At 48.4% G+C, this 14126-nt stretch overlaps 1 protein-coding gene across 1 annotated transcript; it reads right to left on the reverse strand.

The window, feature by feature from the left end:
- Positions 1–5555: 5555 nt before the first annotated feature.
- LOC136476188 (transcription factor GTE4-like) lies at positions 5556–11411 on the reverse strand. Its single transcript, XM_066473934.1, has 5 exons — positions 9242–11411; positions 9105–9159; positions 8905–9027; positions 8749–8811; positions 5556–5942 (listed from the first exon to the last, which is right to left on the reverse strand). The coding sequence occupies exons 1-4, from the start codon at positions 11090–11092 to the stop codon at positions 8756–8758; spliced, it is 2085 nt and encodes a 694-aa protein (XP_066330031.1). The 5' UTR covers positions 11093–11411; the 3' UTR covers positions 5556–5942; positions 8749–8755.
- Between the last annotated feature and the right edge of the window lie 2715 nt (positions 11412–14126).

The following is a 14126-nucleotide window of genomic DNA, read 5'->3' on the forward strand; positions in this document are numbered from 1 at the left end:
TTCCCTTGTCCAGGCTCAGGCTAGATAGGTCCCCAACCAGGGACCCTACGCCAACAGCTGGTCGTAGGATACCGGCAGAGAGCGGCGAGTCACCCTGGGTTCGCATAGCATCGGGGTGATTCTGCTCGCGTCGTGCCCGGCGAACGCGGCGAGAGCGGCCGCCTAGGCGCCGCCTGCGCCTGGGCTGCTGGTGCATGACGTCGTCGTCGGCAGGCAGGGCTCGGGGTGTGAGGAGTACCATGTCGTACTCGTGCCCTAGAGACATGAACTCCAGGCTCCCAAACCAGACCACCGTGCCGAGACGCAGCGGTCGTACGGGGTCTGCCATCTGGAACTTGTTGGGATGACGAAACTGACACGCAGATCCCCTACTTGGCGCGCCAACTGTCGGTGTTTCGGACTAGGGGATCCTCAACCAACTAGTGAATTTGTGCTGCGTGTTCCCAATCCCGGATGGTGATGCAAAGAGACATAAGGCTTATACTGGTTCGGGTAATTGGTGCTCTACGTCCAGTCTGAGAGATCGATCTTGTATTCCTTGCACCGAAATGCTTGTAGTAGGGGGTTACAAGCTAAGTGAGAGAGGGAGCTAGTCCCAGGTCTCGGCGTGGAGTGATGTGGGCTGTTTGAGACATCGCTCTCAGGCAGCAAGGAAGTGTGCGTGTTACAGAGTGTTGTTTTTGTGAGTGCCTGTCCTCTCCCCCTAGAAATGGCCCAAGTCTTTTCCTTTTATAGTTTGAAGGGAGGACAAGGGTTGTACAGGTGCTAACTATACGGCGTCGTGCGAACAGAGGCGGCGTGTCCGAGCCCTGTAGCCTGTTCCTATGGTGGTGTGGTCGTCGGAGTGGTCCGTCCTTGGAGCGCTGGGGCGACGTGCTGGTCACATCCGATCCTATGGGTCATGGGAGCTCCAGGGCTGCCTCGGAGCGGGCGCGGCGGTCAGCGTGCGTGATGAGTACAGGCCCGATCTTCCGAGAGGTAGCCGGTAAGTTCGATTTGTGGAGATCTCGACGTTGGCGATCCGGCTTCAAATCAGACGCGATTCAAACCCTGCAACTGTTACACCACTGCTCCGTTGGTTATCAACCAAGCACAACTTGATTGACCTCGCCAAGAAGGCTTTTCCTGCAAACGAATCGAAGAGCACAAGCAAGAAGGTAAAACACGCAATCTGAAATTGCAAATATGAATGTCGCGAATATCAATAGAGGGTTCAAGAACTCGGTTCCAAAGGACTAATCGACACAGTGGAGGAGATCAAGAACAGGGGCCCTAGATCACTGTAAAAGGATTTGTCACCACAGTTACAATGAACGATTCAATTTCTCGATGGAAAACTAAACTCTAAACAAAACCCAATTGTGTAGCAGCGGCGGCGGCTGTGTTTATAGTCTAAGACTCGACCTAGGGTTGGGGACGGCCAGGGGTTGGGCGGCCACAACTTGGGCTTAAGGCCCGACACGATACATGGCCAAGTTGGCCCGAATAGGTGACGCAGCACCTTGCCGTGGTCACACAGAATGATCCACGGACCTTCTGGAGCTGGAACCAGATCCAAAACGACGGCGTCGTCGTCCCCTTTCCAACGCATCCAAGAACGGCCCGTTTCGATGTCGTATGAGGAAGTTATGACCGAAACAGTGATGACGTGTCTGCTGAATCCGAGGGCGACATGGCAGCTGAGTTGGGAACGAATTGCAACTTGGGGAAGACCATGGCGTCGGTGTGTCCAGCGTGGCGATGTCCTCATCAGTGCGGGTCGCTGTGGACTGACTGCGCGCGAGGCCGAGGCTCGGTCGGTGCCGAGGCCGAACCACGGTGGGGGGTCTCGGCAGACGTGAATCCCGAGATAGCCGAGACCCTGGCGTAGAGTGCCGAGGCCCGGAGGGAGCGGTCGATCTGGTACGCTGGAGGCGATGATGACCCGGGTCAGATTTCCCATGCTGCGTTGTCTTCGGGGCGGGGGTTACGGGGCACAGTGCAATTCAGGCGCTGATCATGGGCACAGCGCCAGAACACAGTGGCCGGTAATCCCAGCCGGTATGGCGTTGATGTGACTCCTTGTCTTGTCGGCCGCTCCGCGGTGTCGAGCCGTCGTCCGGCTGAGATTGCAGGAGTGGTTGACGCATTAATGAGACGTGACATGCCGTCGGGAAGGCTGGTCGAGGCGAGAGCGACGTGTTATTGTCAAGCCAGCCTCGAGCGATACGGATAATAGCTGTCTTGCTCGAGGCTGGACGCACGAGGCCTCGGGCGAGGCGGAGATTGGGCTCCCTGCCGAGGCCTCTCGCGAGAGGCCTCGCGCGAGGCGGAGATTCCGTCAGGGTGTCGAGGCCTCCCGTGCGAGGCCTCAGGCGAGGCGGAGAGCCGGTGGGCTTGGTCGGGGCTGGTGGTGAACCCATGGCTTACCTTCTAGCTTTGTTGTTGACGGGATTTAAGTGACTCTTTCGGTGTACGCTCGGGGTACCCCGTTTTATGGTACCCGACAGTCTTACCTGCCACCTAACTAAGAATTAGCTATAAATTGGTTTCTTCTAGCTAATACAACTAATAGTTAAACCAGCTGATAGCTAATTGCTAATATATAGCTAATTGTTAGCTAGGTGGATCCGAATGAGGCCTAAAATATACGAGAAGTACAGAAAATTGAGATGTGAGGTGGCTCGACTCATCAATGTTCAAATGTTTTAGTAGATCATGCGTCCACCATTCATGAGTAGTTGGTCTTTTTTTCTAGTCTACCTCTATATGTATGTTATAACTCTTCAGGCCTTTTTTTGAAGGTGTTTGGATCTTTGGCTAGCCTGTCTCACCTAGCAAGCAAATAAATCAAAGTTGCATCGGCGTTTGGATGCTGAGCTAGGCTGTCTCAAAGGTTCGTATATTCTAGGTTTCTTTCTACAAACTCAAATCAAATCAGTTAAGATCTTGTTTAGAGGTGCTCCATGCTGCTTCAGCCCTATATGTGAACAGTGCGCTATAGCACCTAGACGCAAGGAGCGATGCCAAACGAGCCTTGGCTCGCCACCTGTGGCAAGGTTAGCATCGTCCAATAAGATGAGACCAAGAAACATAGCTGAGGTACCAAACATTCCCTTCGTCTTCCCGTTGGTGAACTATGTGCCACGGTCTTGTGTTTTCCCTCTAGTGGTTGGTGGTTTTTTAGTTGTTTTGTAGTTTATTGTCTCCTATGTAGGTTACGTTGCTTCTTTCCTTTAATAAACTTTTGCAACAAATCTCTTGATATCTTTTCAGGGGAAAATGATACATGAGAAATATAAGAAAATGCATGGGAAGGCAGTATTGAGAAAAAAATTAGTTAGGGTGTAGTTTGACTATCAGAAATTAGTCCAACACTATGTAAACGATATGCTGCAAAATTAGTGCCATCAGTTTCGTATATAAAACATTTTCTAATCAATATGATCCGTAGCAACTACGTATAAGTCATCACAAAAAAGAATTTATAGTCAATCATCGATTTTGGACAATCATACAACTTCACTTGAGGTCCTTAATGGATTGTTCAACTAATTAGACACGCAATCCGATTTCGCAAGCCTCTGCTTAGGCAATCCTAATGTACATTTTTTTCAATAATCTACTTCTTAATATTCTTTCTTTTTTGCTTTATCCGTCATGTGGGGCAAATAGATTGATTATAACTAAAAGCAGAACAACCTTAGGGTCATTAGGCGCGATACCAGATTGATCGGTAAACCAGTCCGTTGTCGAGTTCATTGTATTTGGCTAGCACGCTCGTTTTAGAGGTTAAGACGCAAATTAAACTAGTACGGTCGAGTTCTGGTAACATTACACTTGGTTGCTTTGTGATCACTGAAGTCAACTGTGTCTGGCAAAAAAGAAACACTGAAATCAACTAATTAGACACTGAATGGCTAGTTTCGACTGCAAAGTAACAGTGGTCACAACAATGATAATTCGTCTTTGTAATCATGTTTAGTACCAACCCAAAAGAAGGATACAATTACAACGTTCTACCAAACACGATCGAACAGCTTGTTTCTTTCCGATGAAACGAAGATAATAACAAAGCTACGTCCAGAAAAACAGCGAGGTACAGTTCACGTAATAAATAAAAGATTTATAATATAAGACACACACACGCCGCACTAGATGATGAATCAAGAGCAAGTTTTGTTGGTTGAAGTATAATTTTTAGGTGAGGCGATTCTCTCCCAGCTACCATCCACTCTCCCGTAACATGCATGGCCCATCAGTCCACCAAGTCAGTCACATAATAATACACACACACAAAAACTAGTCCCCATGTGAGAGATTATGCATGTAATCCGAGCATCCGATTCATTATTCCTGCATAATACGCAGAGGTTTGGTGACGGGCCAGCAGCCTGCACGGAAGCCGTCGGTCCAACCATAAAAAAAAAGAACCCGGACGTCGTGGGTGGTTTTCCTCCCCTCCCAGAACGTCGTTGTCAGGTCGTTGCCAATTGCACGTCGAGTTCTTTCTTTGGTTCGACCTTCCCTGTTGCCTATTGGTGCTGCTGCCATGTGCGGCTCGTTTTACTTTTTTCGGTGGTTGAAAAATAAATATAAATATAAATCATATCAAATAAAGCGAGTACAGAACAAAACCTAATATGATGATGCTAGTAAGATAGCAGCGGCGCGGCGTGGCCCAACCGCCCAAGCCCAAATGATTGAGGCATGATGCAGGCGGCGTGGAGAGATTGTGGCAGGCAAGTCTGTTTAGCTGATCGTTTTTGCGGCTAATAAATCAGCTGATGCTGTTTTATTAGAGAAAGATATTATACTATGGCTGATAAGTCGGAGTGATAAGTTCAAGCGAACTAGGCATGGTCATGCGTTGCATGGTGACCGGTTTATATGCAGCACATGGATGATGGATGGAAGGGTCAAGGGGACCTTCGGAACCTTCGCTAGTCACCGCAGGCAGACTTATTACGTGTGTAGTACTAAGTAATTACGGTGACCCTACTACCTTTAAATAGCCAGATACGAATACCCCACTACTACCTTTACTACAGTGCTCCTTTTAGACCAGACACCTGACCTGAGTATACTCCAATGGGCTCATATAAACGTCGTCCAAGGCGCCACGCGTACAGCTCGCTTCAATTGACTGCATGTTGGAGGCCGTTGCAGCCCAGCCTTCACGTATATCCGTCGCCCCAACATGGGAATTTGGAAGACGCCAGGCAACAAACAGCTCGAAAGGCGCAACAGCATATTATACTCACATAGCCACATCTCCAACAAACCATCCTCGCCACAACACCAGGGGAGGGGAGGCTACCTGCTACCCACCCAAAGGTCTCTCTTGCGCAACACAGCCATCTTCCAAGCAAACATTCATTCCTCACTCCAGAACACAAGAATGGACCATCAATAGTCGTGATGCTAAACATCAGGTGCATCAACAAACTTTATGCTAACCGAAGACCCAAATTTAGAACATCGTCAATCGAATGGACCTTGGCACATGGTGATGAAGCCACAACAGTTACTGGTACTCCACAGAAAGATGGTGGCAAACTAAACACCAACGGGGGTTATATGGTTTGTCAATGCTTTCATCAGTCAGTTAACAAAAGGAAGAAACAATGCATACAGCAATCGCCTTCCTACATACTGCAATCAACACAGCTAAACAGAATCAATGTTCAAGCTGCCGCTAATGTACAGGCTACTGAGCCAACCAGAGGGCTCCTAGCAACAGTGCGGTGTACGAAGATGGTGTGTCAGCAACAAGCCTAGTCTTATTAGGCGAGTACACCACAAAACCTACGAGTTACTGCCTCCAGCGGGTGAATCCACATACAAAAGCTACTTAAAATACAGGGGATTTCCTAAGCCAGACAAGGTAAGCATGTACAATCTTATGGTGCCATTGTCACGTCAAATAGACAGTTATTGTCTACTCGACAAAACTTCTGAACCTGCAAAACAAAACAAGGTAAACCACATTACACAATAGAAATGACCTATGACCTCAGGAAAATAGTAGAAACATTAAGAACAAGCACAAGAAATCTACTGGGGGAAAATATTCCATAGAACATTAGCAACAGTCTAACAATCCATTCATTAAGATGTACAAAACAAAACGACAGAAAAACTTTGTTCCATTTGAGTTGGCTCTGACAAGATCTATATTTCTAGTCTACTTTTGGAGACAAAATATGGTTCAAGACTAACTGTCAAGATGTTGACAAGAAATGTTAAGATGTGCACTTGTTCATGTTTATGGTAGACAGCAATTGCCATAACCTATACGGGCTCACTCAGCTATCGCAGAAAAGATTACGAAGTCCTTGAATTGCTTATGATAATAATAACATTATGCTCTATTGCACTATGTAAGAAATGAGGACATCGTCTACAAAAACAACTAAAATTTGTTTTGTTCATCAAAGTTCGAAGCTATAGCTACTTATGCCATCTTCACAAATGACAAAACGTTGACATATACAGCATCGCTGGAAGGTCTGCAAATATCTTATTTGGCCTTAGAAGGGATCGGCCAGCTCCGAGTTAATCTGTGACATTAGGGGCAATATGCAATAGATGCGATGTGTTATGCTCTGTAATCTAATTTCTAACTAGTTAGAGGAATCTTTGTCGACTGCACTAGGATTTGAGGACATGGCTACCCAAAAAAAAGCATCAGCAAATCCAAAAATTGGGAAGATTTTTTTTTTTTTTTTTGGAAAAGCCAGTGTAATAGCTAACAGAACCTTAGTGGAATAACATCCTCACTAAATAGGCCATGGCATCATGATTTAGGTTATTTTTCACAGAAATAGAAAGGGTCTGGAAGGTCTTCAAAAAGAAAATCATGTTCCTCCTTTCGTGCAAACAATAAGAACCTGTCCTACAGACGCCTCGAAACCCCAAATAAAGAATGGGAATGACCATCCATGTGCCCAGAAATTTCCTTACAAGTAAACCACAGACTCCAGTTTTCACTTCTGAAGGATTTCGTTTAAAAAGATACACAAACCAAGTCTTCTGTTACACAGCATAATTGGAACTGTCGGTTAACATATTATTGTTTTTCTTGCACAGCATAATTGAAACTGTCTTTGAACATATTATTGTCCCATCTCCACTCTTTAAAAGTAGTGTATCTGCCCATCCAGCAAGGTAGACTACAGGAACAACCAATGATCCAATTGTAAAAATAGATCAACTACCATAGAAGCATATAAAGGATCTCTAAAGTAATGCCAGCTCAGCAAAATATCAGCTTATATAGGAATAAATACAGCCCCTGTATGGTTCTCTAGAATGAGGGAATGTTTAATGATGTAGCTGATTACTTGCATTTCTTGTACTTTCATTTGATATAGTAAGAGTTAGCTGGTGCTACTACCAAGGTTATAGGTGGGTGGGTGGGGGGGGGGGGGGGGGGGGGGGGGGTACACTAACTCAATGAGCTGTCCGTGAGGAGACTCTACATCTTGCAGTCAATACAAAGCTCGAAGGCCAAGGCTGGAATACACTGATATCATGGCTGTATTATTATTTTTTTCCATAATAGGATGAACCTGAATTTCATTACTAATGCAACAAAATTACAGCGTGAACAAACATCGCAGGCATTACAGAGCATTTAACACCAGCCACACAATGTTTCATCGCCTCCCAAACAAGAACGGTGTCTAGCAGAAACATTAACATCAGGGCGACAGGGCCGACCAGAATGGAGGCACCCAGGGCCCCATGCCACTGGTCTCAAGAAAAAGGCATGCATCTATCACCATGACCACAACAAAAATAGCACAGCCAGGTTAGTAGTGCCAAGAGGGCAACCATGGTGCTTGCTCAAGTGCTACCACAAATTACTAACAGAAGACACAAAGCTTGCCAAATGGAAAAATGAACAGGTCAAGCATTGCCTTGAACTAGTGGAACACACAATCTATGGGCAAAGGCCTTACAGCCAAACATATCATTCACAATTGATCAATCAGTCAGGTTCGCCTTCATGATATTTACAAGGCTCTGAGGCCATGTCAACAAACAAGGGTAGGCATAAAAACGAGATGTCTGAAACAGATCCTATTTTCATTGCGTAGCCTACCCCAACTTGCTTGGGATTGACAGGCTTTGTTGTTGTTGTAGCCATGAAAATACGGATCACCTTCTAACATAGAGGTCCCCTTGGCAGCTGAGGAAACTATAAAAAAGCCTAATAAAGATAAATTATTTTTATAGGAAATCTCTGTAAATCAGGTGGAGACCTAATAAATGGACTAAATTCATTTTGGGTAAAAGAAAGTTATCATTACTTATAAACCTCCCAGAGTCATATGCATACAAGCACCTATCAAGAAAACGCTGGGGCACAAAATCATGAAATTTTAGTGCATCAAGGTCTTTATGTGTGTGTGTGTTGTGGTGGTGGTGGGGTGGGTGGGAGGGGGGTGGTGGTGGTGATGGGGGGGGGGGGGGGGGGGGGGGGTAATCTTATGCTTCTATAATTTCTAAATGCACATTTCACAAGGTACACAGATCAGACTGCTCATATCTTACATAATCGGATAATCACATAGACAACTGTACAAGTACTGGTAAAAAAGAACTATAAAATGGTGGTTAACCATAAATATTGCAAGAGTTCACACATAACAACGAGTAATACTTGCCGCTTTCAATATTCTTTGAAGCAAGAGTATTGGTATTTGCATGGAGTTATATATGTTCAACCATAAAACACAAAATGTTCATATTCAAACTTACCTATATCTCAAGATGAATTGCCAGCATCAGATCCATCTGAAGAGGAGCTATCACTGTCTGAGTCTGCCAAAAGAATGTTACCTGATCAGGCTACTAGGCTTTTTAAGTAGCAGTCATGAGCTAAATAGCAGCAAGGGAAGTAGAGAGATGTATTACCACTAGAAGATGATCCTGAGTCACTGCTGGAGCTGCTTGAATTGCTTGAACTACTCGTATTCTGTCTATTCTCATCATTTTGCTCTGGCGCAGACGTTGGTAGTTGCTCACCTGCCAGCGAATCTATTTGTGGCAAAAATCATAAACTTATTACCTTACTTGTAATGTGCTTTTAAGATAAAGTAGAAAATAGGGCTAACCTTTCGCAACTTGCTTTGGTGATTTTTCACCAACAGGTTCTTGGGGGACTGGTGTCTGCAACGCATGAAACAGTTGATTATAAATAGTTTTGCTTAAAACAATAGTAGTAATGATAAAAATGACAGAGTGCTCATACTGGTTGCGGTGGTTGTATAGGGTGCTGTGCACGCAACTCTGCATCTTGTCTGGCAAGCATCGCTCGCTCGGCCTTTCTCTTTTGCTTGCTCAGGTTCTTCTTGTAGTTGGCCACAAACCTGTCAAGCTCCCAAAGTGTCTCAGCATCCATGCTATCAATTTCAACCTCAATCTCATCATCATGCTGCATAACTGATAGGTTCTTGTTCTTAATGACTTGCACAACAGCATCAAGCTTCTCTGGCGGCAAATTCTGGAGGTTCTCACTAAGCTTACGTTTCTCATCTATTGTCATGTCCCTCTTATTTGGATCCTTTGCCCTTGGTTTCTTCATTGATGGAGTACGGGTATAAGTGGGAGTATGACTGATTGGTCTTGAATTGGTGTCCAATGCCATGTGGTGTCTCATCGAATCTGACCTCTCTAGGAAGCGCAGGTCAATTGGTGGAGGTGGAAACTTCTTCGGCAATGGAGGACACGATGCGAGGTAGTTAACCTCAGCCTCAATCTCAGGCCACTGTGCCTCAAAGATTCCTGACAACTGCTCCGCCATGAAATGCACATCCTGACCCTTGGGATTATATGTCATCGCATTATGGAAAGTGAGCCGGACATCCTCAGCAAACTCCTTCGGGTTCCTGTACTGCCCATGGCTGAGCCGTCCCCTTATCGTGCCAAGATCCATTGGGTGCTTGATAATAGTAAAATAATCATGCAAACCAAGTGCAACTGGATCAACAGGCTTGTTGAACACCCACCCAAACTTGTGCTTCATTAAGCGGCTCAGAAGTGATGAGGACTTCTTGAACGCATGAGAGTAGAGCCGCCGCTCGGCATCAAAGTCTGCGCCACGAGATTCTAGGTACCTATGCTTCTTCTTGTGGTGCTTAGATTTCTTGCGCCCATGTGAATCTGAGGGAGGAATCCTATCCTTGGCAAGCAAGAACTCCGAATTTTGGTACAATTGATTGGCCTTTGGCGTCCGTTTCTCCTTCTCAAAGGCTTCATTATGAATAACCGACACGGTTAGTGGTCTGCGCTGCAGCAGCGTGTGGCCAGGAGTAACGGCAGCTGCAATCTGAGCAGACATGGGCACCGCCATATCACCAGCTGAGAACTGTGGCTGCACATACCCAGCATCCACCACCTGCTGCTGTGTTGGCAGCACCATCAAGGGCAAAGGCGCGGGCTCAGAAGCCTCCCGCTGCGCCAGGGCCTCAGCAGCCTCCTTCAGCCGCTTGGAGAGCACGCGGACCTGGTCGAGCTCCCCTGCCAGCCGGCGCCGCAGCTCACTCCTCGCCCTGCGCTTCCGTGCTTTCTCGGCCTTCTCAGCCGCCCAGTCGTCCCCATGGCCGTTAGGAATACGGCCACCGACCCGGTTCAGCCCAGACGAGGGGTCCCCCGAGGCGGCACCGCGTTCCCCAGACGGGGCCCGGGCGGGAGCCGAGGCCGGCGCTGCCGGATCGGGCCGCGCCGCAGCGCCCGCCGCCTCCGCGCGGCGGATGTTGCGGCGAATCGAGGATAAGGTTTCGGAAAGGGGATTCGCGGCCGGGGCAGGGGCAGGGGCAGGGGCGGGGGCGGGGGCGGGAGCGGGAGCGGGAGCGGGAGCAGGTGCGGGGGCGGGGGCAGGGGCAGGGGCAGGGGCTGGGGCGGGGGATGGGGAGGGGGCGGGAGCTGGTTCTGGAGGAGGTTTAGGGTTTTTGCGGGGGTGCTTACGGGTGTAGACCTTGATCTCCGCGGCCCAGCGCGACCTGGGCGGAACGGCGGGAGCAGCCGGCGCCTCCACGGCGGGGGCAGGTCCCGGCGTCGGCTCCTCCCCGCCGGCGCCGGCGCCGGGAGGGTCGGAAGCCATGCATAAACTCTAAATCCGGGGCCCAGGAGGCGGGGGCACGGCGCGGAATTGGGGAATTAGGAGGGTTTTTGCGTGGAAACCCTAGGGAAAAATTTTCTGTGGTGCTTCGCGGCTCCGATTTTGATATTTTGCTGCGGCTATGGCGGTGGAGCGCGGATGGGGGAAGGGGTTGGCGGCGGCGTCGGACGCGTCTCTGCTTTTGTGGGGAAGGACTGGAGCTTAGCCGACGAGCGTCGCAAAGATGGGGGAGTCCGGGAGTGGGCAGGTGAGGGCGCTCGTGTAATCCTGGACGTTAGAATCGGCTTGACTCCGGTCTGGACGTCAAAGTAAAGGCTGGCAGCTGGTGGCTTCTTCAGTTCTTCTGCTGTGCGCTCGCCGCTGCAGATGCTTTAGAGCTTTGGCTAGCTTATGTACTCAGATCCTGCTGATTTCTCCGTGAGACCGGCAGCTAAGGCCACCCCATCGCTGGATGTTGGCTTTCTAGGATCGGACGAGAAAAGGAAAGAAGACGGTGTCCTCAATGCTACTATTCTGCAGAAAATACATACTCTCTCTGTACTTAAAATTAAAGTCGTTCTAAAGGGTATGTCAGATGTTTATAACTGAAGTTGTTTTGCACAGTTTAACAACGTTTTGGACTCAATTACCCCTGATCCATCGTCTCGGCCGCAACCCAGTAAAATTTGTGTCCTTCGTCCCCATTTGCTCTATGGCCCCATTCGCTTAAAGAAATTTTGGAGAAATCTGGAGGAATCTGGATGAATCTGAAGGAATTTGTGAAAGAAAAGCACTGTTCCGGATGAAAAAAGAAGCGGATCAAGCCGAGTTTAAGAACACGCGAACGGGGCCTATCTTGAGGAGGCATCCTAGCAAAATTCGTGTCCCGTGAAAAAAAAGGATCCCAGTGCGTAAGGGATCAATCGGTCAATCCTTGGACCTCCCACCTTAGGCCTCACAACACTAACTAGTCCGAGTCTTTGTTGCATGAGAGAAACCCGAAACTCTATTTAATAAGGGTATTGTCAGTGTTTTATAAACTAGACTAGTAAATTTATATGATTGTCGCGCTGTTATAGAAAGATGATGGTAGCATCCAAAAGACACAAGGATTTATACTGGTTCAGACCGGAACCTTACGTCCAGTCTCAGAGTAGATGAAATGGTAGAGGATGTCTCTCTCCTAAAGATGGGTGCTCTGGCTGCCCTTATATAGAGTTCGGGGCCAAGGCGTATACAAAGCAATAGGTTCTCTCGACCGAAGGGTTGTGAGCCTGAGGGAGGGCCTAGCTAACTTGGCTTGCAAGCTACGCCGTCTTATGAAGTACAACCGGACGTGGCTCTCGTCATGGTCTTGTGGCCACGTCGCGGTATGGTGTGGCGTGGTGCTACTGTGCCGACCGTGGCGGCACTGTAGGCACGATGGTAGTTCGCCAGCCGTCCTATGCGACGTGGTCTCCGCTATGGTCTTCGTCATCGTCTCCTGGTTTTCTGGGGCATCGTATGGGAGTTGGTGGTCGCCCCCAGGTCGTTGATCACCTTGTTGTCTTGGGGAGCGGGGGGCCACGATCCCTATCGTTGAGGTCGTGGTTCCCGCCAGCCTAGATGGCCTCTAAGTCAAGGCCCTCGTCGTACTCTCGTTTCGTTGGGCCATATCTAGCAGGTGGTCATCGTATCTATCGTCATCGCTTTAGGCGGTATTGTCTTGTCAGTGCGGCGTGGCACAGGGATGGTGTCTGACCGGACTGAGGTGACTGCTGTACCCTCGGTCCTTGTGGAGTCAGTGTGGTGTGCTCATTCTTGTCAGAGCAGGCACGCTTAGCGGTGCTCGACCTCTCCCTGTTCTTTCTAGGGGTCGGGACGGAGGAGAGGTCGTGCACCCTTCGAGCGCCGCGCGGCTAAGGCACGAAGGAGGGGTTGTGGCTGACCCTGGTCTTAGCATTCGGCCTGGTTCGCTTGGCTTAGCTGGACCTCAGTCATTCGGGCCTTTGCTAGCTGATATGTTGTGGGCTGCTTGGCCTGTTAACTAATCGATGCCTTGAGACACCCCGGGTTATGACCCTGACAATAGCCCTCGAGCGTTTTTATGATCACGAAGTGATCGTGAAAGCGCTGAGATGCGCGTGCGTTGAACGTGGATTCGTAGTCATGGCTTATTCGAGCTTCATCGCTCGATCCCTTACGTGCAAGTTGTGGTCATTGTGCTTTACCCTATTAGGACACCCGGATGATGTGGTATGTGACTGCTGAGCCCTACTATGTCAGTGTGCTGCGTATGAGGGTTCGCGACCCAGGCGGGTGTTGATGGTAGTTAACATTCATCACAAACCATCAATATAACTTACATAAATGGCTAAAATGGATCATCACTATAGACTTAGGGGTTTAAACTGAAAAATTCCATGAGGTTTTGTTGAATCGGTGTTGTCAGCAGGATTTAATCAGAAAACCGCCAAGGAGAACCTATTCGTCAAAGGAAATTATGGAATTCCGCTGCGTAAACAACGTGGTAAGACTCTAGAAGACTCCAGGAGGCTCTCCACTGAAGCGGAGCCCGTGCCCCTGACATGTGGGGCCGGCCGGCCCCACCTCTAGGCCGGCCGTCCTATGGGCCTCTCATGTCAGCCTCCCATTGCTATGTCGGTTCTCCACCGCCTTAAGGATTGCATGTCCGTCGTTTATTCAAGTCGGTTTGATCCAAGGGCTCAGGATTGACGCTCCAGCCTATATATATATATGCCTGCACCCCCCCCCTTAGAGCATGAATTGGCATTTGATCCTAAGAGCCTGAGGGCCAGAAACCCTAATCCATATTTCCATCAGGATCAGAGCTAGCAATCAAGAGAAGATTAGTCCTCAATAGGATCTAGTCTTGTATTAAAGATAGAGAGATAGAGTGAGAGTGAAGAGTTTGGAGGAGTCCCGGCCTGTCGGTGCTCTCTCTACGGCTTGTATCCTGGCGGAATCAAGTTCTTCTTGAGCTTGCTTCTGAGATTTCTTTGGTAATCGACTTCTAATTTTAAGTAAGCATCTTGTT

The sequence above is a fragment of the Miscanthus floridulus genome, chromosome 8 (genome assembly GCF_019320115.1).
Source record: "Miscanthus floridulus cultivar M001 chromosome 8, ASM1932011v1, whole genome shotgun sequence".
Classification (NCBI taxonomy): domain Eukaryota; kingdom Viridiplantae; phylum Streptophyta; class Magnoliopsida; order Poales; family Poaceae; genus Miscanthus; species Miscanthus floridulus.

Coding starts and splice junctions, on each gene's coding strand:
- LOC136476188 (XM_066473934.1), bottom strand. CDS start 11,092: ATGGCTTCCGACCCTCCCGGCGCCGGCGCCGGCGGGGAGGAGCCGACG. Junction 9,160..9,241: donor CTATACAACCACCGCAACCA/GTATGAGCACTC, acceptor CATGCGTTGCAG/ACACCAGTCCCCCAAGAACC. Junction 9,028..9,104: donor ACCAAAGCAAGTTGCGAAAG/GTTAGCCCTATT, acceptor TGCCACAAATAG/ATTCGCTGGCAGGTGAGCAA.